At 42.4% G+C, this 26,213-nt stretch overlaps 2 protein-coding genes across 2 annotated transcripts in view; one reads left to right on the forward strand and one right to left on the reverse strand.

Moving 5' to 3' along the window:
* Positions 1-13,941, reverse strand: part of ROCK2 (Rho associated coiled-coil containing protein kinase 2) — a 166,814-nt gene extending 152,873 nt beyond the window's left edge. Inside the window, exon 1 of the mRNA XM_032172219.2 lies at positions 13,314-13,941. Coding sequence (XP_032028110.1) covers positions 13,314-13,454 — 141 coding nt within the window. The 5' untranslated portion in view covers positions 13,455-13,941. The remainder of the gene's footprint in view (positions 1-13,313) is intronic.
* A 1,385-nt stretch (positions 13,942-15,326) lies between these two features.
* On the forward strand, positions 15,327-21,478 carry LOC116480244 (peptidyl-prolyl cis-trans isomerase A). Its single transcript, XM_058426423.1, has one exon. The coding sequence runs from the start codon at positions 20,975-20,977 to the stop codon at positions 21,470-21,472; it is 498 nt and encodes a 165-aa protein (XP_058282406.1). The 5' UTR covers positions 15,327-20,974; the 3' UTR covers positions 21,473-21,478.
* The last annotated feature ends 4,735 nt before the right edge of the window (positions 21,479-26,213 follow it).

The raw sequence follows: 26,213 nt of genomic DNA on the forward strand, positions 1-26,213 counted from the left end.
AGAGGAAAGAAGAGGGAGAAAGAAGGAAGGAGGAGGAGGAGGCGGGAGGAGGGAGGAGGAGGAGGGAGGAAGGAAGGAGGGAGGAGGAGGAGGGAGGAAGGAGCAGAAGGGAGGGAGGAGGAGGAGGGAGGAGGAGGGGGAGGAGGAGGGGGGAGGAGGAGGGGGGAGGAGGAGGGAGGAAGGAGCAGAAGGGAGGAGGGAGGAGAAGGAGGGAGGAGGGAGGAGGGAGGAGGAGGGGGGAGGAGGAGGGGGAAGGAGGGGGGAGGAGGAGGGAGGGGGAGAAGAAGAAATAATATTTTCTAAGTTTCCTTTACTGCTCAAGAAAAAAGCAAAAGGTCCCACATATAGCTATCTTTAATAAAAACTCAAAATAATTTATCTAACCTAAAATCAAAAAGAAAACTTCAATTTCAATAAGCATATTCTGAGTATGACTTCTAGAGGAGTCACACCTAAATATAATGCAAGAGTAGAATCACAAACTGATACAGAACACACAAATAAGGCTACTTTTAACACCGGAAAAGAATGTAGTATGTTGGATATGATGCAAAAATTTGCACATATCCAAGTCAACATCCAATGCCACCTGTGAACAAGAACAGGCAACCTTTGTATCTGTAAGGCAAATTAAAATAAATACTCAAAAACAAGCCAAAAGCCAAGCGCAATAGTACTTAAAACACCAACAGCTATCTATCCTCTATATGAACCAAGTTATTGAAGTAATACTAGTAACTGTTTTAACAGAGAAGTATAAAGATAAAATTTGGGTCAACAAAAGGGAAATAAATAAGTTTACAAGCTTACACCTAACATGTTCAAAACAATCAAAAGATGGAAGACGAACACAGCAGAATGGAACAACAACAACAAAAAAGCCATGTGCACGTCAGAAGCCCTTAACATCTGTAGCTCAGAAATAAGCCAATTAGACGGGCGCGGTGGCTCACGCCTGTAATCCCAGCACTTTGGGAGGCCAAGGCGGGTGGATCACGAGGTCAGGAGTTTGAGACCAGCCTGACCAACACAGTAAAACGCTGTCTCTGATAAATATACAAAAAATTAGCCAGGCCTGGTGGCAGGCACCTGTAATTCCAGCTACTCGGGAGGCTGAGGCAGGAGACTCACGTGAACCTGGGAGGTGGAAGTTGCAGTGAGCTGAGATCACACTGCTGCACTCCGGCCCAGGTGACAGTGTGAGACTGTCTCAACAACAACAAAAACAGAAATAACCCAACTAGTAGACTCCACTGCCATTATTAGGGCCTTCCCATTAGCCAGGTGCAGTGGCATGCACCTGTAGTCCCAGCTACTTGGGAGGCTGAGGTAGGCAGACTGCTTGAGTCCAGGAGTTCTAGGCTGCAGTGAGCTATGATCACACTGCGCTCACTCTGGACAACAGAGTGAGACCCCATCTCTTAAAAAAAACCCTTTAATTAAAAAAGAGCCTACACAGATCAGTAAGACTCACTCATTCCTTGGAAACAAAAAGTATCATAACAAGGTTTAAAAAAAAATGCTTAGTATTAACTAGGCCTTTCAGGTGTAAACACTTATCAGTAGGATAATTCCACATTCAGAGGGCACTGATCTGTATTCGTATTCTATTTTTGGAATTCCCAACACTGGAACTGGCCTGTGGTATACAAAATAAAACTCCTTCACCAGTTGATTACCATATTATTTCCTAGCACAAAACAAAAACAACTTAAATATAATGGTTCAAATTAGGACACACTCATGACACATTAGCAAAAATTAAAAGAACAAGCAAAACACACATAAAACAGTAGCCAACATCATTTGTCATTGGTAAAATGCACTACAATGCCTATAATTACAATGACACACACTACCAAGTGTTTTGTGATAATATGGAGAAACTGGAACCCTTATACATTTCTAGTGAGAATGTAAAATGGCAGGGCTACTTCAGAAAACAGTCTGCAGTCTCTCAAAAGTTAAGCATAAATTTACCATATGACCCTGCAGTCCCACTCCTTGGAATCTATCCAAGAGAAATGAAAACATATGCCCTCACATATGGTGAATTCATAAACAAAATGTGGTATATCCATAACAATGGAATATTATTCATCAATTAAAAAGAACACAGCATTCATGCTGCAACATAGATGAACGTCAAAAACATTATGTTAAGTAAAAGAAGCCAGGTGGATATCACTGCATATTTTATGAGTCCACTTATATGGAATTTACAGAACAGACAAACTTACAGAGACAGAAAGCAGATCAGTGGTTGGCTGGGGTTGGGATTCAGGACTGACTGCAAATAAGATCAAGGGAATTTGGGGGGGGGGGTGATAAAAATGAATTGTGATGATGGTTACACAACTTTGTAAATTTACTAAAAATCATTATATTGTATACTTACAATGGAAGAAATTTACGATGTATAAATTATACCTCAATAAAACAGTTGAAAATAAAAAGAACTAGCAATGCTAGTAAACAATGATGCCTGACTCTATATATTCAATACCTGCTCATTCTCAACCGCCAGACTTTTATTTCAGAGCTGATTCTAAGAGCAAATAAGAGATTGAAACACATTTTGTCAATTGCACTACATCTGCAGGCTGTATTTATTTGTTCAACCAATATGAAAGGCTTATTACAAGCAAGATACTATGTATCACTCTTCTTTGTCTGCTAAATGAATACCACTAGTAGACGTAGAAGAAAAACTATCACAACTCTAAATTCCATTCTTTCTGTAACTGTTTTAAATATGGTCCAGAGAACACACAAAAAAAGCACCTGCATGTATTAGGCAAAAAAAAGAAATACTACAAACATGAAACAGTTTAAAGCCAAATCAACATGTGAGAAATCAGAATACTTAATACCTGACAAATTCTGAAGTCATTGTGACTTGCAAAGACACATTTGATTCCTGTCAAAAAAATTCATGCCCTTTAACTTAATTTTTAATATTATTGAAAAATACTGCCTTACTATTAATAACAGCCAATATGCTATTTTAGAGGATTTCACCTTGTGAACACACCACCAGCATTTCATCTGCCCTGCTCATAAAGTGCAATTCCAACAAGGGCATAACTAGGTACATAAAAAGAAGTAAATGTGTTTAACCAGAAAAAAATTAAGGAGAAGGGGGAGAAATGACACATATAAATAATAAAAAGCTGTTCAGCCCCCATGAGGTATCTTTACTTCACCTAAAACACTGAATAAAATTCACTTAAATTCTTTCCAAGACAAACTGTTTCAGCACAATCCGGAATATATCCAAATCACAATTTGTTTTTCCTACATGACCTCCAAATTAATTCTACTTCTAAACCCATCCTCCCTGCATATATAGATGTTTACTTATCTTCTTTTCCTATGGATAGATAAGAACTTAGTGACAGGAACACATATCAAAATGTTTATCTGGGAAGTATTTTAATTAATATCTCTTCAAGTAGAGATATTTCTACAGGTTATCACTCCTGTTATTTAAAAAAAGAGGCTGGGCACAGTGACTTGAGCCTGTAATCCCAGCACTTTGGGAGGCCGAGGCGGGTGGATCACGAGGTCAGGAGTTTGAGACCATCCTGGCCAACATGGTGAAACTTCATCTCTACTAAAACACAAAAAATTAGCCAGGCGTGGTGGTGCACACCTGTAGTCCCAGCTACTCAGGAGGCGGAGGCAGGGGAATCCCTTGAACCCAGGAGGCAGAGATTGCGGTGAGCCGAGATTGCGCCACTGCACTCCAGGCTGGGCGACAGACAGAGACTCCGTCTCAAAAAAAAAAATTGTTAGTTCATTCAACAAATATTTACAGAATAGGAAAACATAAAAGACTCTTGTCCTAAAAGAGCTCATATCCTGTGCATTAAATAAAAATAAACTCAAAAGCCAAGAAGCATATATGAAGGCAATGCTTAGCATATTAAGCATTCGTCAACACAGTCATCCAGGTAATTAAGACAATACCCACCCTGCTCTGGCTCGTTTCTATCTAAATAAAGTACTGCTAGAGAACACTTTGCTAATTCATTTCCATGGCACAGAAACCTCATTAAACATTAGAAATTGTTCCAAGTCTATAATCCCTTGAAAATAAAATGTCTATCACTTGCTTTATAACTAAAGAAATCTGAGGTGAAACTCTTTTAGAGAATAAAGGAATTCAGACACTGAATATAAGTGGTCAATCAACTATGACAAAAAAAATTATAAAGCACTTTAGCTATCTGAACAAACAGCCCATACCTTACCAAAATGAAGTACCAAACCATAAAATCATTCCTGGACTTAGAAACATTCCCCAAAATATTATTGACAATGAACTAAAAATGAATCCAAATAGTTCCCTTTGACTGATACACACACACACACACACACACACACACACACACACACACACACACGGAAGGGGAAGGCGGGGAATGAGAGAAATGCTAAGTATTGTGACCCAAATACTTTTTGAAAAGATATGTGAGGGTCATTTAGAAAACCTAACTGCAGAATTTACAAGAATATCTATATAATATAATTTAATAATACTTTAAAGGGGGGAGGAGTACAGATGAGAGGAAAGAAAAATGGCTCCAATTAAGGATAAAGTGAGTATAGTTTTAGTTGAGCCCCAAATGTACCATGATTTCACATCAATTTATTAAACAGTAAGCTCCACATGCTAGTCCACCAAAGGAAAATGTTCTTTTATTATTTTTAAAAGCTGTAAGTTGCACTGAGTCATCCACATTCTCTCCACCAGTAATCCTTATCACTAACAGCCTATATATATATATATATAAAATATGTTATGTTAGCACAAATTAGAGTTTTAAGTATAGTTGTAGAGTAGTATTTCCATGAAGAAATTCAAGAGGCCCAAATAGAGACCTAACCTATAATCATTAGACCTTAATCATTAAACCTTCTTTCTCACTCCAACCACCACTCTCCAAATAGAAAGTATAATAAAGAGATGTAAACAGAAACTCCCAATTAATATTTTGGGAAATTTAATACCTAGACAAATCTCAATCTCCTGATATAATCTTTGAACTCCCACTTCATACTTTCCATCAGAATTCCAAATGAAGTGAAAATATCAATAAAAATAAAGCCATGTGAGAACAAAAAAGTCAGGTATATGATGATATAAACCTGGTAATAGAGAATTTCCTAAACATGACCACTAAGCCTGAAATCACTTTACAGTGAAAAGATTGATAATTGTGACTATATAAAACTCAGATTCATTAAATATTAAAAAAGATGAAGCACATGAATAGTGTAATTTTTATATATATATAATTTAAGATATATAAACCAAAATGTTAATTTAAACAGTGATTATCTCTAAGGAAGGAGATTGTAGATTAAGTGCCATTAGCCTTTATACCCTTCTATGCTCCCTAAATTTTCTACAATGAGAGCATATTATTTTTATAATTTAAAAAATGACAAATTTTTCTTCACTTCAAAAAATAAAATCTATGTTTCCCTCTCAGCCATAGTTGGTTGTCATTTCCCTCAGGTACAGATAAAATCAAAAAGAAATGACTTTTTTTCCAGAGACAGGGTCTCACTCTATCACCCAGGTTGAAGTGCAGCAGCACCATCACGGCTCACTCAGTCTCAAACTCCTGGACTCAAGCCATCCTCCTGCCTCAGCCTCCTGGGCAGCTAGGACCACAAGTTTGTGCCACCATGCCTGGCTAATTTTTTTATTTCTGTAGAGGCGAGAAATCTCACCATGTTGCCCAGGCTGGTCTCAAACTTCTAGCCTCAAGCAATCCTCCCAACTCAGCCTCCCAAAGCACTGGTATTACAGGTATGAACCACTGTGCCCAGCCAAGAAATGACTTTTGAATTGAGGATGGGTTAAACAATAGAACCAGGACTGACGATCCAGTATAGCTACTAAGGTGGTAGAAAAGCAAATTTAAAAGTCCAACTGTCGGTAAACTGACTTTTAACAAAGGTGCCAAAGCAATCCAATGAGAAAACTTAAATTTTTTTAAATGGTGCTGGATAGTCTGGATAACTGGATAATTATGTGGAGAAAAAAATTAACTTCAACCCCTAACTCACACCACACATTAAATTTAGCTTAAAATGTATCCTAGATCTAAATGTAAAAGTCAACCATAAAGCTTTTGGAAAAAAGCAAAGGTGAATATCTTCACGACATGGGGATGGCAACAATTACTTGGGCAGAAAAGCAATAACCATTAAAAATTTTGATTAAAAAAAGAGATATGGGGCCAGCCATGGTGGCTTGTGCCTGTAATCCCAGCACTTTGGGAGGCCAAGGCGGGTGGATCACTTGAGGTCAGGAGTTGGAGACCAGCCTGGCCAACATGGTGAAACCCTGTCTCTACTATAAAAATACAATAATTAGCCGGGTGTGGTGGGGCATGCCTGTAATCCCAACTACTCAGGAGGCTGAGGAGGGAGAATCACTTAAACTCATGAGGTGGAGGTTACAGTGAACCGAGATTGTGCCACTGCACTCCAGCCTGGGCAACTCAGCAAGACTCTAACTCAAAAAAAAAAAAAAAAAAAACGAGAGAGAGAGATACATCATAAGCTAGGAAAAAACATTCACAAAACATTTATTTGACAGAGTGTTCTCTTTATATACAAAAGAACTTGTATGATTCAATAATAAATACAAATAAATGACCCAATGATTTTAAATGGGCAAAAATGGAGGTATGTTGCTTTGAACAGATGCTTCACAAAGGAAAATATATAAACGGCCAGTAAGTGCAAGAAAAAGTACATCATTAGTCATGAGGGAAATGCAAATCATGCAAATCGAAATCACATTTTAAAGAGCAGTGTCGGGGAAGATGTGGAGCAACTGGAACTCTCATATATTGTTGGTGGGAGTGTAAAATGGTATAACTACTTCATGAAAAGATCTGGCAGGTTTTTTTTTTTTGTTTTGGTTTTTTTTTTTTTTTTTGAGACAGAGTTTCACTCTTGTTGCCCAGGCTGGAGTGCAATGACCCGGTCTCAGGTCACTGCAACCTCCCACCTCCTGGGTTCAGGTGATTCTCTTGCCTCAGCCTCCCAAGCAGCTGGGATTACAGGTGCGTGCCACCACGCCTGGCTAATTTTTTTTTTTTTTTTTTTTTTAATTTTTAGTAGAGATGGGGTTTCACCATGTTGGTCAGGCTGGTCTCGAACTCCTGACCTCAAATGATCTGCCCACCTCGGCCTCCCAAAGTGCTGAGATTACAGGCGTGAGCCACCATGCCCGGCTGTCAAATTTCTTAAAAAGTAAACACACATCTGCCCTATGAGTTAGCAATTCCACTACAAGGTATTTAATTTACCCAAAAGAAATGAAAACTTTCATAGCAACTGTATTAAGAGCCAAAGTAGGCTGGGTGCAGTGGCTCAGGCCTCTAATGCAACACTTTCAGGGGCTGAGGCTGGAGGATCACTTGAGGCCAGGAGTTTGAGACCAGCCTGGACAACACAGCAAGACCCCATTTCTGCAAAAATAAAATAAAATAAAAATTGGGTAATCACAGTGGCACACGCCTGTAGTCCCTACTACAGGGGCTAAGGTGGAAGGATCATTGAGACCAGGAGTTGAAGGTTATAGTGAGCTATGACTACACCACCGCATCCCAGCCTGAGCAAGAGAGCAAGATCTTGTCTCCATATTTTAAAAAAATCAAGCCAAAATATATAATACACTCAGCACTCTGTGTCCATGAATCCAACCAACTGTAGATCAAAAATAATTTGGAAAAAATAAAAATTAAAAAATACAAACTAAAACAATTCAGTATCGTATTAGGTATTGTAAGTAATCTAGAGATGACTTAAAGTATATGGAGGATATGCACAGATTACATGCAAATACTAATGCCATTTTATAAAAAGGACTGTGTGTCATTGGATTTTGGTACGTAGGCAGACTATAAGGCAAGTATCCTGGAACCAATCCCCGGAGAACACCAAGGGACCACTGTACATTCTGAAAACAAAAAACTGAAAACTAGTCCAGGTATGCATCAACATGAGATATCCAAGCAAACTGTAGTTTATACATATAACAGAAGACAATTCAGCAACGAGAAAAAGGAACAAACTGCTGACACACACAATAACACAGATAACTCTCAGAAACAATGCTGCGTTAAAGAAGCCAGACACAGAAAAGTATATACTATATGATTCCATTTTTATGAAGTATAGAAGTCAAAGTAATATTTACTGCAAAAAAAAAATCAGAAGAATGACTGCCTCTAAGAGAAGAAAATGGTGTGTGGAATTAGCTGAAAAGGTGTGAAGGAGATTTCTGAGTTGGTAATAATGGTCTGTATTTTTACAAGAATTTGCATTAAATAGGTGTGTGCATTTGTCAAAACTCACCAGTGGTACATTTCAGATCTGTGCATTTCATTGCATGCAAATTTAATCTTTAAAAAATCTAAACAAATATTGAAGTCTTCTTAATTAAATACATACTGAAGTGTTTGAAGGTGAAGTATACTAATATCTCCAATTTACTTTAAGTGAACCAAAAATAAAAGATGTATTGATAGATGGATAAAGGAATGGACAGATAAAGAAAATACAGCAAATATAGCAAAATATTAATTATGTGATAAATATATGGATGTTCATTGTCGATTCTTTCACCCTTACTATACTTCGAAATTTTCTATAATAACATGATGGGGAAATTTTTGAACTCTATCCATTATATTAAGTTGACTGAACATAGTATATCTTAAAATCCAGCAATTCCACTCCCAGATATATACCCTAATCTACAGGAATTCTTCACATGAGCTCCAGAAATGCTCCTAGCAACATTTTCCATAATAGAAAAAACACACAAAAAAAGAAAGAAACTGTAAATATCCACTAAGTAGACTGGAGCTATACTGATTATCATAGCAGAGAATATGAATAACCCACAATGCTAGTGAATCTTAGAAACACCATTTTCAGTAAATAAAGCAAGTCATAAAAGAACACATTAAAATGTTGACATTTTATAAAGTTAAAAAAACAAGTAAAACTAAACAATATTGTTTAGAGATACACACAAATGTAGTAATCTATGAAATGAAGCAAAGGAACAATAAAATGTTCAGGGTAGCAGATGAGAGAGGATGCAGGAAGACTGAATCCAGCAGCGGCGACAGTACACAGGTAACTTCTACAGGCTAGTGTTCCACTTACTAACTTGTGTGGCGATTTCATGAATATGTTTTTATGCTTCATAACTTATATTTGCATACTATATTTTTAGAATTCAAAATGGGAAAAAGAGGGCTATCTGATCAAGACTCGGGAAACAAAAAACAAAAAAGCTAGGTTTCAAGATAATTATCCACTATTTATTTACAACTACTGAAGTGTATGTAAGTCCATATTTCCTTACTTAGTCTACATTGGCCTTACCCTGGGACCAAAATGTTTCCGAATTCAGAATTTCTTGGATTTTAGAATGGTACACGGTACATATACTGCGTACTCCCTAAAACGCTCTTAAAAATCTGGGCAGCACCCTGAAATCAAATACATTCATATTCCTCCAGCAAAAGGCATTATTATTTACATCAAGAGGAATGACTAGACCACAAGTATTCTAATGTCAGATTAGGTCAGATGTTATCATCAAATACATTTCACCAAAAACTTGGTTTTTAGGGGTTTTTATATATCAAAATTGTGGATAAGGGATTGCGGACCTGCACTTGCTTCACATCAACAGTAAGTTCCATACATCACCTTTTTTTTAAAATCTCCCTAGCTAACTCATTTTCTTTAAATATTTCCTATTAACACGAAAGTTTTAAAGTAAACTAGTCACATTTACACTATAAATGCCAAACTCTTCATAAAGAAGAACATATATAAAATGACTTTTAACTTTTATTCTATTTCATTTTTATTGTATCTTTATAATGTTCTTACTTATTACATGATGGAAAAAATACACATACAATTTTATTTTAATTAGGCAAATAACCAGCAGCATGCTGAAAGAGTCTAAGCACTGAGATAATATTGTCAGATAGCTTACAAGTATAATGAAATCAATCAAATTATTTTATGTTCTATGCCACTGAAAATTGTAAACAAATTTTTAATCACCTTTGCCCATTCACACAAGTCTTAAGTAAGAGTTTACCCAAGCGTGAGTCCTACAGGTTATTGTGACTGTTTAGTCTTTGAAAGATTAAAATAAATCAACACTCAAAAAGCACAGACCTTTAGAAAAACATCTCTTCAGCAAAGCCTGAAACACAATTCTTCTTACCATAATAGGTAAGCAGTATGAGAAGCTGGTCTTGACAACAAAGCATAGGTATTTACCCAAAGGTTTCAAACACTACAAAAGCATATTACTGAAGACTCGCCTCCAAAAAAAAAAAAAGAGGCAGTAGAGAAGTAAAACTCTATTTCTAAGTAATAATAAGCGGCTCACAATCTGCAACCATAAAAGAGATATATTCTTCTCAGATTAATTTAAGGACCCACATAAAGCCATGAGCCTTTGCGGAGAAACAAATGTCATCTTTACACTGATTTAGTCTTGGAATCCAGCTCTACCTATGCCTAATGATTGCTAGCACTTTTCTGATGACAAATTCAAATGATAATGCCACTCACTCAAAATTATGCAGCAAGAAATAGTTGCAAATAAAACCATTTTCCTTTGCAAAGAAAATTTAAAGCAATTAACTAATAACATGCTAAATGTGCACAGAAGAAGTGAACTAAATTTAATGAGCACTGTGATGTACCAAGCACTAGGCTAAGCACTTTACACGTTATCTCATATAACTTTGTTTCCTACAGAGTTTTACCTTCTAGGCCTAGCCTACTGAAAGCATCATACAATCATTTCTGGTGTACTTCATTTTCTTTTGTCATCTTAGGAATATACAATTTTTAATGGTACTTTCTGAGCTCCTGAATGTAGTGTCGCAGCTGTGTTTGCTTTAAATTACATTCCTTTAAATTTTCTGTTAAAGACAAAATATGTATTTCCTATGTCAAAACCAAAAAATAAATGTCATACGCAGTAAAACAATGACCAATTGTGAAATGCAACCTAAATGCTAAGGTTTCAGATCTTTAAAGTGATATCAGCCATTATTTCGTCAGTATTTCAGGAAATATAATTTTTATAACATTCTTTTAAACATTAATTTACACTTTCAGTTTGGAAAAATGAAAAGATTCCAGAGATGGATAGTGGTGATGGTTGCACAACAATGTGAATGTATTTAATGCCTGTCACTAACCTGTACACTTAAAAATGGCTAAAAATGGTAAATTCTGTATACGCTACCACAATAAAAAATCCATTCTAATATTTCATAAATAAAATATACATAATTTAAAATTAATTTATTATGCCAAAAATTTTTAATTTAGTTTGTCAATTTGCAACAGAAGCACCAGGAACCTTGCTCCAAAGGAATAAGGAACGCATTTTGGCTTGGAAAGGTTTACTGCACCTCAAGCATATTTAACCAACTAGAAGCAGCAATAACAGAGTCTGTCAAGTCATCAGCATCTGATGTCAATTCTCAGATCCGTAATGTGTCACCTTAATAAAAGTGTGTTTTGGCTGTAATAAGTACTAAATGAATAAACTGTGTCCTGAGCATGTAAGATGTTTCACTTTTAAAAATAGCCTCCATTTTAATAATTTGGAAAGTAATAAAACAAAATGCATGATCATATTACATGTATAAGCTACCTTACATTCAAGCTCAGAATAACTCTATAATTATGATCAATATCATTAAAGATCTAAGATATCAAAGTGAATTGCAAAACGTTTCCATCTAGGATTTAGTATGAACCTGATGAATACTTGAGATTTGCTGTACTATTTTTAACTAAACTTTCTGGCCTTAGGTCAAAGTTTTGCTAGCAAAATACCAAAGTGAAAATGCTGGGAGTGCAGCCCAGAGTCTCCGCTTTAGCCTAGGAAAAGCTATGCCATCCATGCAAGCAATCTTACTCCCGATTAAAGACGTTCAAAGACTGCTCCCATGAAAACATAGGAACAACACATTAATCCGAAAAACAGTAAAACATCAAACACGTGACACAATATAGCACATCACTCATTACTTTCTGTACACTGTGCAGAAAGACACACTATATAGCTAAAGTCAGTTCCTGCATTTTGACCAAACAGGACTGAGTCACTCTGCAAAGGATGCCTGAAACCTCAAAGGATAACCAACCGCCTCTGACCAAAAGTCAGTCCGTCCGTCCCTGGAAAAGGGAGGAGGCAGTTTTTCTCATCATACAGTAAGGTTTATCCCAGGAGGGAACAGAACTAAACTGCATTCCAGCACAGGATGTCTAACGGATCTAAGGATCTCCCACCCTAATTCTAGTCTTCCAGAGTCAATTTAATATACAGAGTATCGTTTTCACTTTTCTTCCCCTCCCCAGGGTAAAAGTCCACACCCCCTTTTCCCATAAATGTATCTCACTGCACACTACTCAAATTGCGAAATACAATCGTCTATCCTAACAAAAATAAGAAATAAGCCAGCATTCCACGGTGCATTTCTATTTTGTAAAACATGCTCCTTTCTTAATCAAGAGCCAATTAGTAGCCTTTACGGTGCTATTAATCTGGATTTCAAAGGTCGTTTTAGGAAAGAGACGCAATGAAGAGGAGAGATTTATTCCACTCCACAATTCAGACTGATTTTTTGGCTCTGGCGCAATAATCTCAGGGAATTAAATTTACAGCAATTAAAAGGCACTAACTGGCAAGTATGGACTGCTCAAACGCAAGTGAAAACAGCAAAACTTTAGCTGTGTGTTCCAAGATTTCAGACTAAAAGGAGAGAGTGAGGGCAGCTCTTTGTCATGTACCCCAGTGAGTATTCGCAACAGGGACAGCATCAGGTTTCTTTCTCCCTCGCTCGCACCAAGTCCCCACGTAGCATGACACTTTCAAATCAGCTAACCTGGTGTATGAAGGATGGCCAGTCCTCCACCCACCTCCCCAGAGTGGGCAGGCGGAAGGAGAAGAGGGGTGTTTTCCTCCCAGTGCTGCAAGAAAGGAGCAGCCGGGGATGACACCGGTTCCAGCAGGAGGTAGAGGGAGGAATCAAAGGCGGGTCACTACTCTTGGAACTCGGTGGCAGAATCGTTTGGTCTCCGGCCCCGGCTGCCGGAAGCAGGGCGGGGTGGGGCAAGACCTCCCCCTCCCCACGGGCGGACGGGCACCGAGGGCTGGGCTGAGAGGGGATCTGAGGTATGAGCTGCAACGAGCAAGCTCCCAGGCCCCGGCCACCTACCAGCAAGCTCTCCACGTTGATGGGGGAGCGAGGGTCTCGGATCAGCGCCTCCAGCTTCCTCTGGCGGCTCGCGCCTGCCCCGTCCCCCGGCGCGGTCTCGGGGGCGCCGGGCATTTTCCCCGTCGGCGGAGGCCGGCTCATGCCGCCACAGCCGGACCCGCACTCAGGCTCCTCGCGCTCAGGTCCAGCAGCCTCGGGGCCTAGCACCGCCCCCGAACCACCAGCTTCGGCCGGGACTCCACCCGGGCCCACCGCCTGCCTCTAGCTCCGGCTTCGAGTCTCCGCGGCGGTCCCCCGCCTGGGGGCTGCTCCCAGGGGCCCGCCCGGCCCAGCCCGGCCCGGCCCTGCCGGGAGCGGCGGGGAACAGACGGCGTCCCCGCCCCTCAGTCAGATTCGCGCCGCCGGTCCGCTGGTCCTCAGCGAGCGCCTGCAGGAGTCCTCCGGCGGGAGCGGGGAAGTGGCGCCGCCACCGCCGCGGCCCGGACCGCCCCGCCCTCTGGGGCCCCGGGAGGCTGAAGCCCAGGCCTGGGCCACTACGGCCGCCGCCGGCCCGCTGCCATGGTCGCCGCCGGCCGCCTTGCAGTCCCTCAGCCAGCTCCCGGCGCACACACTCCCGCGCGGCCGCCCGTCTCCGGCCGCGCGCCGCCGCTACCCACAAGCCCCTCCGCCCGCAGCCGCCGGCGCGCGCCCCCGCCCGCCCTGCGCGCGCTCCGCCCCGCCCCGCCCCGCGCACCGCGCTTCCTTCTTTTCTTTCCCTTCCTGCGTCTGTCCCGCTCCGCTTTCTCCTCTGCGCCCCTTCCTCGCCCGCCCTCGCCTCCTCCCCCTGGCGAGGTTCTCTGAGGCGAATGGCCGGGCGCGCGGTCACGGCCGAGCTCCTGCTGGGGGAGGGGAGACGCACCCGGGCGGGGTCCTTCCACGCACCCGGGCCGGGTCCTTCCGCGCGCCCCCTGCCCCTCCCGCCGGACCCCGCGGACTACCCCGGGGACGACCCCGCGGCCCCGAGGCGGAACCCCAGACGCCGGGCCCAACGCAGCGGTGCGCTGGGGGGAGCCCGGCCGCGTCCCCTGCTGCGGCCCCAGCTGACTCAGCGCGCAGCTATGCGGGCCTCGCCTCACCCGCGCCCAAATAATAGCGACCGAGCTCGGCGCCGGCGAGGGGCCGCAGGGCCTGGGGTTTCGAGGCGAGCTTGAGAGGGGGCCCTGGGTGTCTGGGATTCCGAATGAGCGGAGGCGGGTGGAATCCTAGTCCTGGGGCAGGAGGGCCTGGGATCCTGAAAGCGTTTCTGCCCGGCATAGACACTAACCACGTCGAGAGAACGGGAGAGCACCGGAAAAACGCTTTCCAGCCGCAGGCCTTCGCGGGGTCTTCTCCTTTTGGGGGGCGGAAGAGGGGTGGTTATCGGGGCCGTTCCTCCGCATTCCTGCCCTCTCGGCGGCCGGTGCCATCGCTTAGATCCGCCCAGGGAGCAATCCGAAAAATATGTGCCAAGAGCTATAAAACCGTTCATAGAGCCCCTTTGACCCAGTAAACCCATTTAAGGAAGTACATTTCCAAGGAAATGATCCAAAGGGCGAAGAAGGGGGAGAACTTGCAGAAAGATGTTAACAGCAGGGCTATTCACAATGTTCGTGATGACCAAAACCTGGGAATGGGCCCAGTTGTCCAACGACTGAGTAACCCAAACAGGCGCCCTCACATTAACAGCAAGAATCCTGATAGGTATCTAGACTGTGTCAAACATGAAATTTTGACAAGTACATGAGAAGGTATATTAGAAATACATGAAACAAAAAAATCGTTTGTACACACTAAAACTATGTAAAATGAGCAGCTATAAGAACCAGAGAATACAGTATTTCTTAAATAAATGTGATTTTTTTTCTGTAAAGATGCTTAAAAACAAATTAAATTTCAAAAAATGGAAAAACCACTCCGAAAAGCAACAATCTGATATCCATTAAGTAATAAGAATGTTAAGAACTGTCTCCCTGGCATGTTAGAGATAAACCCGAAGATAGGGTAAAGCCCTAGCCCTGTAAAAGTTGCATTTTGATCCAAACCATTGGATTAACTGGAGCCTCTTCTTTGGTTTTAGGTTAGTTAAAACCACCCCTAGCTGGACTCATGCAGGAAGAGGCCCCGATGATCCATCCAATACAGCTTTTCCCTTTCAGATAGTAACACTGACTTCACTTCCAGAGAGTCCTTTAAGTCTGTGTATTGAGCTACTCATTCAGACCTCCACAGAGGCCACCAGGAGAACAGAGGGAGCTAGACACTCCCACTTATGCATTGGAGCAAAATAATGAGATAATCTATGATTATGGATTATCTTTCTGATGACAAAATAATATGCAAGGCAAAAGGAGCACTCTGTCTAGCGGGGCGTGGTGGCCTGTGCCTATAGTCCCAGCTACCCCTGAGGCTGAGTTGGAGGCCGCCTCCATTGAGCCCAGGAGGCCAAGGCTGCAGTGAGCTGTGATCACACCGCCGCACTCCAGCCTGGGCAACAGAGTGAGATTGTCTCAAAAAGAAAAAAAGAAAACAAAACACTGTGGTTCTCAGTTTCCAAATTAATTCCGACTGGTTGTATATTTGTATGTAGCTTGGTGGAATAACAGGAAGCCATGGTCCAAATACCGGATATGAAAACCTTATTTTAAGAGTAGTGATCAACAAGATATATATCCTGGGCATCTTCTACATACACTTATTTATATAGACCAGAAAAAGCCATGGTACAGAAGATTTTTACCCAAGACCTATCCCATTGTCTACCTGGAAGAAGAGAAAATGAATCTGCTGATATGAGTTAAACCTTTTTGCAGGATGGGGTAAGGAGGAGGTTAGTACAACAATTCTTGTTTTCAAAAGTAATGCACAAATGCATTCTTGTAAAAGTTCAAACGAACCAGAAATATATGGAACATAATCTAAAATTTACTCTTCCAACTGTATTTCCACATACATTCTTGTATCACTCAAGGCCTTTGGCCATCCTCATACATATGTATTATAGATACACATTACCTTTTCCCCACAGACATGAAATTATACCATATCATGGTGTTTGGTAACTTGGTTTTTTTCCTCCATTACTAATATGTCCTAGAGGCGTGTCCATGTCTACAGGCAAGAGATCTGCTTCATTCCGCTTACCTGCTGTCCTCTACTCCCCAGTTTGGATGTGCCACACTGTAATTATTCTCTATTCGAGAGCATAGTGGTTAAGAAACAATTGCCAAAATCCTGCCCCAAACACACACTTGCCGTGTGACCCTGAGCAAGTTACCTAACTCCTCTGTATCTCGCTGTCCTCACAATATTTGTTATAAAGTGCTTAGAAATGTGCTGGCCCTCCATCAATGCTAGATATTATTCGTATTTTCTCACTGTTAAAATGATCCATTGACATCCTCGTATCCTCATATTTGAATAGTATAGATTCCTAAAAGTGGAATTATCATAACAAAGGGTAGGCATACTGTAAATACAGTTGCTGCCAACCTGTTATTTATTCATTTATTGAAGACAGGGTCACATTCTGTCCTTCAGGCTGGAGTGCAGTAGCACGAGAGATATTGGCTCACTACAACCTCCACCTCTAAGACTCCAGCAATCCTGCCACTTCAGCCTCCTGAGTAGCTGGAACTGCAAGCACACAACACCATGCCTGGCTAATTTTTGTATTTTTTGTAGAGACAGGATTTTGCCTTGTTGCCCAGGCTGGTCTCTAAGTCCTGAGCTCAAGCGATCCACTCACCTCAGCCTCCCAAAGTGCTGGGATTACAGGGGGTCACAGAGCCAGGCCTCAACCTGGCCTTTAAAAAGACGCTACCCGTTTAGATTCTCAGCATGAGTAGAAGAAACTGCCCATTTGCCTTCACCTTTCCCAGCATTCAATATTATAAATATTTTTAATTGTTGTCGATAAAATGGGCAAAAAACGCCATCTTGTTCTGACTTGTATTCCCTTAATTACTACTGAAGATAGGCATTTTGTGTATCTATTTCTTTTCCAATTACCTGTTTATATCTTTTATCCATTAGTTTTGTCTCTTTTTATTATTTATAAGAGCTCCTTAGGTATTTTGGATATTCCTCTTTGTTATAATAGAATATATTAAAATATGTTACAGTTTGTGAAGATTTTTTTCCAATCTGTTGCTTGTCATTCAGTTTTGTTTTTACCTGTTATACGGTCAAATCGGTTGATATTGTCCTCTACAGCTTCTGGGTTTTGTATCTGTGTTAAGGAAGATTTCCAACCCAGTTTTTAGGTCACACAGAATACTGGAATTGCAACAGGTTATGAGGAAATGGCAGTTTCCTAATATTCTCAGCTAAGCTCATCCCAAATTAGCCGTGGAAGGGGGTTCCCTGGGCTTGCTGGTCCCCAAGGGAACTCCTGCTGTGACTCCTGCTGCCACGCAACTCCGTCCAGGGTTGACTGCTCCTTTCTAACAGAGTCCCCAGTGTGTCCTGAGCACAGGTGAGACAGGCAGGAACTTGGACAGAAACTTTTGTTCAATAGTAAGGAAGAACAATGGAAAAATAAACACGGAAAATACAGGGCATTTAACCAGGCTGGCCTGTCAATGGATAAGGCTTGGATTGTACCATAACTCTTCATAGCTTGCTCTGCAGAACTTAGAAACTCCACTCCGTTTCATATGAATTTCTTTTCTCTGTCTCTTCATTCCCAATGGTCTATTTGACATCCACTACCCAGCAATGCCTTGCTAGCCCTCCTGATGCTTCCTCACCCAGACTGAGGGTCCAGGCCTCCTTCTTTTCTCTGAGATCCATCTCCTCAAGTTTCAGTTTTTTATTTGAGGGATTTGCCTCTTCCTCAAGAATTAATTCACCTTTCAGATGCAACTTTACCCTCTCCACCCATAGCTAGGGCTGGAAAAGGACCATTTTTGTCTTTTGACCATGTGGCTTTTGTAATTACTCTTTTAATTATAACCATTATTTTAAGGGCTAACTATGTGCTAGGCAGCATGCTTTATAGAGATTATCTTAATTCTTGAAACAGCCTTTTGCTTACGGTAATATTACTATGCCCATTTTACAGATGATGTAATAAGGACTCATATATATGCACATGGAGTGAATAAATGAATTAAGGAACGGATGGGTGAAAACAACGAACTGTGAATGGTCCAGCCATCACCAATAAGACACATAACAACTTTTCCCATCTCGCTTCACGCTGCCAAGCAACACAGGCTGGCATTGTTGTAGTGAGTTGCTTCTGTTCCACACAAGCCAGGATTTAATAACAGAATAAAGGAATGAACTCGCAATACAAAGGTGTCATTATCTTTGTAAACTCCCCTACTATAAAGGGTACAGGGTTTAATGGTTTATGAAATAGAGTTTCATCCTAAGTTTCATTCATGGTTCTGGTAATAATTCCCAGGGTGAATGAGAAAATTGCTGAACCCCTCTGTGAGTCAGTTGCCTCATACACAAAATAGAATTAATGAAGCTTGGTTGTCATTAAGGCTTCTTAAGATCTGCAGATGAAAGATACTGCATTCATCCAACACAAATTATTCACCAGTATACTATGAAAGACTCTCAGAAGAGAAAGCTCTGGTCACAGCTCAGAAGTGCACTTAGAAGTAAATGGTAAGTCACTGCAAAAATATATACGGTGTAAATGTATATGTTTGAGAACAGTGGTCCCGAGAAATGACTTGGAGGATCCTGGAAAGCTAAGTTTGTTTCTGGCTCTGCCAGTTTGGCAGGGGACCTTGATGTCATACCTGGCAATCTCATTTTCCCCATTAGTGAAATAGAAGTGGCTCTGTGATGCTTTATGTGATTTTTCTGCTCAAAAACTTTCATTGGGTCTCCTATGATTGTGCGTGAAATCCTCAGCCTGGAATCTGGGCTTTCTACAGATGTCAACACCTCCCTTTTCAGACTTTTCTTCCAGTGTTCCTCTTCTCTTTTTCTCAAAATGGAACACCCTTGGCTGATTCCTCTTTGGTTAAGACGATTTCCACCCATGTGGAACAGCACCTCTCCACCCCTCTCCACCTGTGAAGTCCCTACTCATCCTCCATGAAGTCCCCTCTTCCTTGAGTGAAGGCTTGATTCTTACTGAGTTCTAGATCCCCTTTAGCCTTTAACAAAATATTTAGCAAAGTGCTTGCCTCACATGCATGAGAAGAACAATATTTCCATTTCCGTTTCAATGCTTTTGACATCCAAAACCTTGGGTCTGTTGTTAGTCCAGAGTAAATTGGTAATTTCCAATTATTAACCATGAAGAATACTTTTCTACTATTCCACTCTCCAAATGCTTCAGTTCAGCAAAACTATAAACTGTGTAGGATGCATCATTCACAGAAGTGACCATGCCATTCCTACCTCTGTGCCTTCGCTGGTGCTGTCCCACCTTCCCTAGCCTCTCCTCAGTCCTCTCCTCTCATGACCCACCCTGGAAGGCATTCTCCTCTCAGGCCAGTTTCCTATCTCCTGCTTTCCTTCTATATTCAATTTGAGCATCGTGCTTGCTGGTTCTGTGGTAGATACAAAAGGAACTGAGTATGGGTTCTTTCTACACAGAGTTTGCAGTCAAGAATTGTTGATGCAAGCTAGGGATAGCGGCGTATGCCTGTAGTCCTAGCTAACTGGGAGGCTGAGGCAAGAGAATCACTTGGGTCCAGGAGTCTGAGTTTAGCCTGGGCAACATAGTGAGACACTGTCTCTAAAAAGAAACAAAAAGTGTTTAAGGAATTGTTGATTGAATACTCAGTGTATTTTTAATGGTTGAATGGTTGAGTGAATGTATAAATGGAAAAACACAAATAATTTTAATTCAACAAACATAAGTGCCTGAAGAGATTCACAGATAACATACTGTGAGAACCCAAAGAATCCTGATGCAAGAGATGTCTTCCAGCAGGGGGATGAGGGAAAAGAGGTGACATGTGGCCTGGGTCCTTAAAATTTAGCAGCATTGGCTGGGCACGGTGGCTCATGCCTATAATCCCAGCACTTTGGGAGGCCGAGGCGGCCGAATCACCTGAGGTCAGGAGTTTGAGACCAGCCTGGCCAACATGGCGAAACCCTGTCTCTACTGAAAATTCAGAAATTGGCTGGGTGCAGTGGCTCACGCCTGTAATGCCAGCACTTTGGGAGGCCGAGGCGGGCGGATCACCTGAAGCCGGGAGTTCAAAACCAGCCTGACCAACGTGAAGAAACCCCGTCTCTACTAAAAATACAAAATTAGCCAGGCATGGCAGCGCATGCCTGTAATCCTACTTACTCGGGAAGGCTGAGGCAGGAGAATCGCTTGAACCTGGGAGGTGGAGATTGTGGTGAGCCGAGATCACGCCATTGTACTCCAGCCTGGGCAACAAGAGTGAAACTCCATCTCAAAACAAAACAAAACAAAACAAAAAGAAAATACAAAAATTAGCTGGGTATGGTGGAGTGTGCCTATAATCTCAGCTACTCGGGAGGCTGAGGCATGAGAATCGCTTGAGCCCAGGAGGCGGCGGTTGCAGTGAGCTGCGATTGTGCCACTGCACTCCAGCCTGGGCAACAGAGTGAGGCTCCATCTCAAAAAAAAGAAAAGAAAAAAGAAATTAACAGAGTTGGCAGACACCACTGCCGCCAGGAGCCCCATACTACCAGCCATGGTCAACCCCACTGTGTTCTTCGACATCACTGTCAATGGCAAGCCCTTGGGCCATGTCTCCTTCAAGATATTTGCAGACAAGTTTTCAAAGACAGCAGAAAATTTTCGTGCTCTGAGCATTGGAGAGAAAGGACTTGATTATAAGGGTTCCTGCTTTCACAGAATTATTCCGGGGTTTATGTGTCAGGGTGGTGACTTCACATACAATAATGGCACTGGTGGCAAGTCCCTCTATGGGGAGAAATTTGATGATGAGAACTTCATCCTGAAGCATACAGGTCCTGGCATCTTGTCCATGGCAAATGCTGGACCCAACACGAATGGCTCCCAGTTTTTCATATGCACTGCCAAGACTGAGTGGTTGATTGGCAAGCATGTGGTCTTTGGCAAGGTGAAAGAGGGCATGCATATTGTGGAGGCCATGGAGCCCTTTGGGTCCAGGAATGGCAAGACCAGCAAGAAGATCACCATTGCTGATTGTGGACAACTCTGGTAAGTTTGACCCATGTTTTATCTTAACCACCAGACCATTCTTTCTGTGGGTCAGGAGAGTAGCCCTGTATTAGTCCATTTTTACGGGGCTGATAAGACATAACTGAAACTGGGAACAAAAAGAGGTTTAATTGGACTTACAGTTCCACATGGCTGGGGACACCTCAGAATCATGGCAGGAGGCAGGAGGCAAAAGGCGCTTCTTACCTGGTGGTGGCAAGAGAAAAATGAAGACGAAGCAAAAGTGGAAACACCTGATAAAACCATCAGATCTCATGAGACTTATTCACTATCACGAGAATAGCACTAAAAAGACCAGCCCCCACGATTCAATTACCTCCCCCTAGGCCCCTCCCACAACACATGGGAATTCTGGGAGATACAATTGAAGTTGAGATTTGAATGGGGACACAGACAAACCATATTGTCCTCTCCACCCCATTTGCTTGCAGTATCCTATAACCTTTGTGTTCTCACTGCAGTTCCCTTTGGGTTCCATGTTTTCCTTATTCCCTTCCATGCCTAGCTGGATTGCAGAGTTAAGTTTATGATTATGAAATAAAAACTAAATAATAACAGCAACAAAAATTCAGCAGAGTTTGGAAACAGAAAGAGAGAACATTCCTCCAGGCAGAACGAGGCCAGGAGTGGGAAAGTAGGAAGTAAATAAAAGGAAAAATGAGTGATGACTAGGGAAAAGGGCATACAGGTGGTCAGAAAGAGGATGGGGGGTAGTCAGTGGAAAGCAGATGAGGGAAAGCCCAGGGCCTGTACTAACTTGCAATGTGATGTCAAAGAAACTACCACAGTGCCGTCCTCCAGGACTCACTGTAGTTGCGAGTGTTAACATAGGATACCATCCGAGGGCTTTCTGGCCGCACTACCCTCTGCTACTTTCACCCTATGTAGGCAGGCAGGTGGGAGGGAAACTTGCAGCAGTCATGGGCAAGATCGTGTGGAACTTGCGACACAGCAGAGAGGAAGAAAGCCAGTTTGGGGGATATTTTACTAATCCACAGGCCACCATTTGTAATTAGGTGGTATATGATCATGATTAACTAAAAACTTACAAAGCATACAAAGAAGAAAACTGTAGTTAAAGTAATTGATCATTAGAATACTGGGATACACTTAGTTTCCATAAAAGCCTGCCTTATTGTGAAATGAAGACCCACTTTAAACTTCCCGGCCTTTAGAGTGGCACTGTGATGGCCACGGTTGCCTTTGTCATATTCCGTTTGCCTTAAACAAAGTTGGAGCCTCCAAGAAGTGAACACGGAAGAGGCCAGTCCACCAAAAGTCAGAGCTGCAAGGCTGGGAGGGTGGGCTGGTCAAGGTCCTATCTCTGAACAGGCAGCGAGCAGTGGGGATGAGGGCACTTGCAATGGAGTCAGAGAAACATGGTTCCAGGCCTGTCTGTCCCTTTTTACCTGTGTGGCCTCAGGCAAATTAACTCACCTCTCTGAGCTTCAATTTCTCTTTTAGGATTCTGGTGAGGAACAAGTAAGAGAAGGCTCAGACAGCGTTCAGCCTACGGAAATTTACTCCAGAAAGGCTGGCTCCGTCTCACCTGGCAGAAGCTGATAGGATTCCAGGCGTTGTTTCTTTCATTCATTCATTTTCTCATTTGTTTGTTTAACAAAGATATTTATATCCTGGTAATATAGTGAAGAACAACAGAGAAATAATCCCTGTTGGCCATTATCAGACTACCGATCTAACGGAGGGGACAGATATTAAACAGCCACTTACTGGGTGTGTGACCTTGAGCAAGTCACAAACTGCAGAACTCTTCCCTACTGGTAAAAGCTACACCACAGAATTGATTTCTGCATTAAAATAAGAAATAGAAGGGGCCACGCAAATATAGGACTGTGGGCACACTTCCGAAGTCTTCTGTAACCTGCGACAACCCCTAGCTTGGGTTTGGGCGTGGAAGAGGAGAGCAAGGGACGCATCAGGATGACCTCCAGGTCTCACTAAGCTCCATCGGTGAAGTAACAAGATTAGTTATTGTATCTAAATGCTGTAAATTTATTTTAGCGTAGATAAAGATGGTTGAATTAAAAAAAAAAAAAAACAGAAGCAAGTGGTAGGTTAGTTTGCATTGATTCTTTTGCCCTTTTCCAGAAGGGAGGAAGAGAGGGAAGAAGGGAGGAAGGCAGAAAGGGATGGAGGAAGGCAGAAAGGGATGGAAGAAGGGAGGGAGGGAGAGAAGGGAAGGACAGGAAGGGAAGGGAAGGGAGAGGGAGGGAGGGAAGAAGGCAGGAAGGAAGGCAGGAAGGAAAGAAAGAAAGAAAGGAAAGAAAGAAAGGAAGGAAGGAAGGAAGGAAGGAAGAAAGAAAGAAAGAAAGAAAGAAAGAAAGAAAGAGAGAAAGAAAGAGAGAAAGAAAAGAAAAGAAAAGAAAAAAAGAAAAGAAAAGAAAAGAAAAGTGCAACTACTACTACTCAGAAGCTGAATGCCAATGACCACTGTCTTCGGGTCTTTGGATTCTTATTGACATTCGCATGGATAGTGTTTAAACAGGGGGTGGGCTGTTATACACACAGTCACTGTTTGCTGTGGCCCAGCAGGATCTACAAGGGAAGGCCATTCAAACCTGAACATTGATCACCCGGTGCAGAGGAGGTGGCGGCCTCGTGTTTGAAGGAAAGTGGTAAACTTTGCTTTGATCAGCTCCGCCACAACCCTCAAAGAAATAGCCCTGAGACTCTGCAGGCCAGATGAGAGCTGAGAGCTCGGAAGTACTCAGTAGAACAGAGATACTGTGGAAGTGAGACCCCAGCCCCAGAGCTTCATGCTTTTGGAAGTGGTGGGAATTTCCAGAGCATCAGAGGCATCAGCCCTCACGTAGAATCCCCACTCTCACTCCAAGACAAGAAAGTGACTTAGTGATGAGTGCAGGAGCACTCCCTTCTGGTGCCTCCAAGAATGAAAGCCGGCTGTCTTGGCTTCCTCTGTGGCCACATCCTTAGTATAAGGTAGAGTGGTATTTAGTGGACCTATTTATTAATCAACAAAATGGGGTGAATGCCTACCATGCATCAAGGACCAAGACTGGCACCAAGGGGAATGCCAAGATAAGAAAGGCAAGGTCTGGGCTGGGTGTGGTGGCTCATGCCTGTAATCCAAGCACTTTGGGAGGCCGAGGTAGGCAGATCACTTGAGGTCAGGAGTTCAAGCCCAGCCTGGCCAACATGGTGAAACATCGTCTCCACTAAAAACACAAAAATTAGCTGGGCATGGTGGCAGGCACCTGTTATCCCAACTACTCAGGAGGCTGAGGCAAGAGAATCGCTTGAACCCAGGGGGCAGAAGTTTCAGTGAGCCGAGATCGTGCCACTGCATTCCAGCCTGAGTGACAGAGTAAAACTCTGTCTCAAAAAATAAAATAAAATAAAATAAAATAAAATAAAAAGGCAAGGTCTGAGCTTCATGATCTGGGGAGGGAAATGAGACATATGCACAGAGGCTGGCCAGGAGTGAGTGCGTGCTCACTGTATTTATAGCCTGAACAAAAGATGGAATGAATGAATAGAAGGACATAAGCACGAGCAAGCCACATGGTACAGAAGAAAGAACACAGGCTTGTGGCGTCCCAGCTCCCCCACTTCCAGCTGTGTATGAGTCTGGAGAGTTCCGCTAGCTTCTAGAGCCACTGTCCACCCTGCTGTGGCCCCAGGGGCTGACCTCTATGGACTGCCTACTCTGGGCTCTCTGTGGTCTATCTTCTGTTTGAGCTCTGCCCAAAGGGAGAGCTGGAAAGAGATTGGGGATGAGGACAAGGTTTCTTCCCCTCTGCCCCAGCTCGACCTCTGGCAGCAGCTCTGCACCTCAATCCCTGCAGCTCTGCGGGCTGCATTCCATTGCTCACTGGGCCTCAGGGAGGTTATGTCCTGTCTCTGCCCTCCTGACCTCAGCTTCTCACTGTCGCTTGGGTCTCAGTGCCTCAACATTTCTTGTCTTCCTTTAATTCTGTCTACACCTCTGGAAAGAGCTCCTTTATGGAAATCATCTGAATTCGTTCCATTTCCTGAAGAGACCCAACTCATTCAGTAAATTAGAGGCAATCACAGAACTTGTCATAGTCAGATTCCTCAACTATGAAATGGAAATAATAGCAATACTTAGTATCTAGCACAGTTCAGTGCCTGGACATTGGCCCTCATACATGTTGGCTGCTTAAATAAGTGAATACCTGAATAAATAAATGGCTAAGAGGATTAATGACGATGTTAATGTACAAGGTGTGAGAATATGGGTTTTTATAATTCTTACAAGTGGCAAATGAATGTAATAGTATTAACTGTCTTGATATTGTAAACTGGACATGAGTCTGGAATCAGGGAAGCTGGCCCTATTTGTTTATTGTGTGATTTTGGGCAAATTATTTTCCCATTCTGTACCTCTGTTTTCTCCCCTATAAAACAAAAGGGCTGAAGGTAATAACCTGTAAAAACCCATCCGTCTTGGCCATCCTATCAAGTACTGAGCATTCGAGAGAACTGTACAATAATTTGCATTGGAGAAGCCAAGGAAGGCCTCAGGGAAGAAGCAGGAACTTGAAGAATAGAATAATAACAGAATAGCAGAAGGATCTCCCAGGTGAGCAAGACTGGAGCAGGGGAAAGGTGGGAGAGGCCTGCCAATGCTGGTGACCATGAAGGACATCTGGCTGGATCAGAAGTTGGCTATGGGGATGTAAGAGGGAAAGGCTGGGGACATAGGCTAGGGACACATAGGA

Source organism: Hylobates moloch, unplaced genomic scaffold (assembly GCF_009828535.3).
Source record: "Hylobates moloch isolate HMO894 unplaced genomic scaffold, HMol_V3 SCAFFOLD_13, whole genome shotgun sequence".
Lineage (NCBI taxonomy): Eukaryota > Metazoa > Chordata > Mammalia > Primates > Hylobatidae > Hylobates > Hylobates moloch.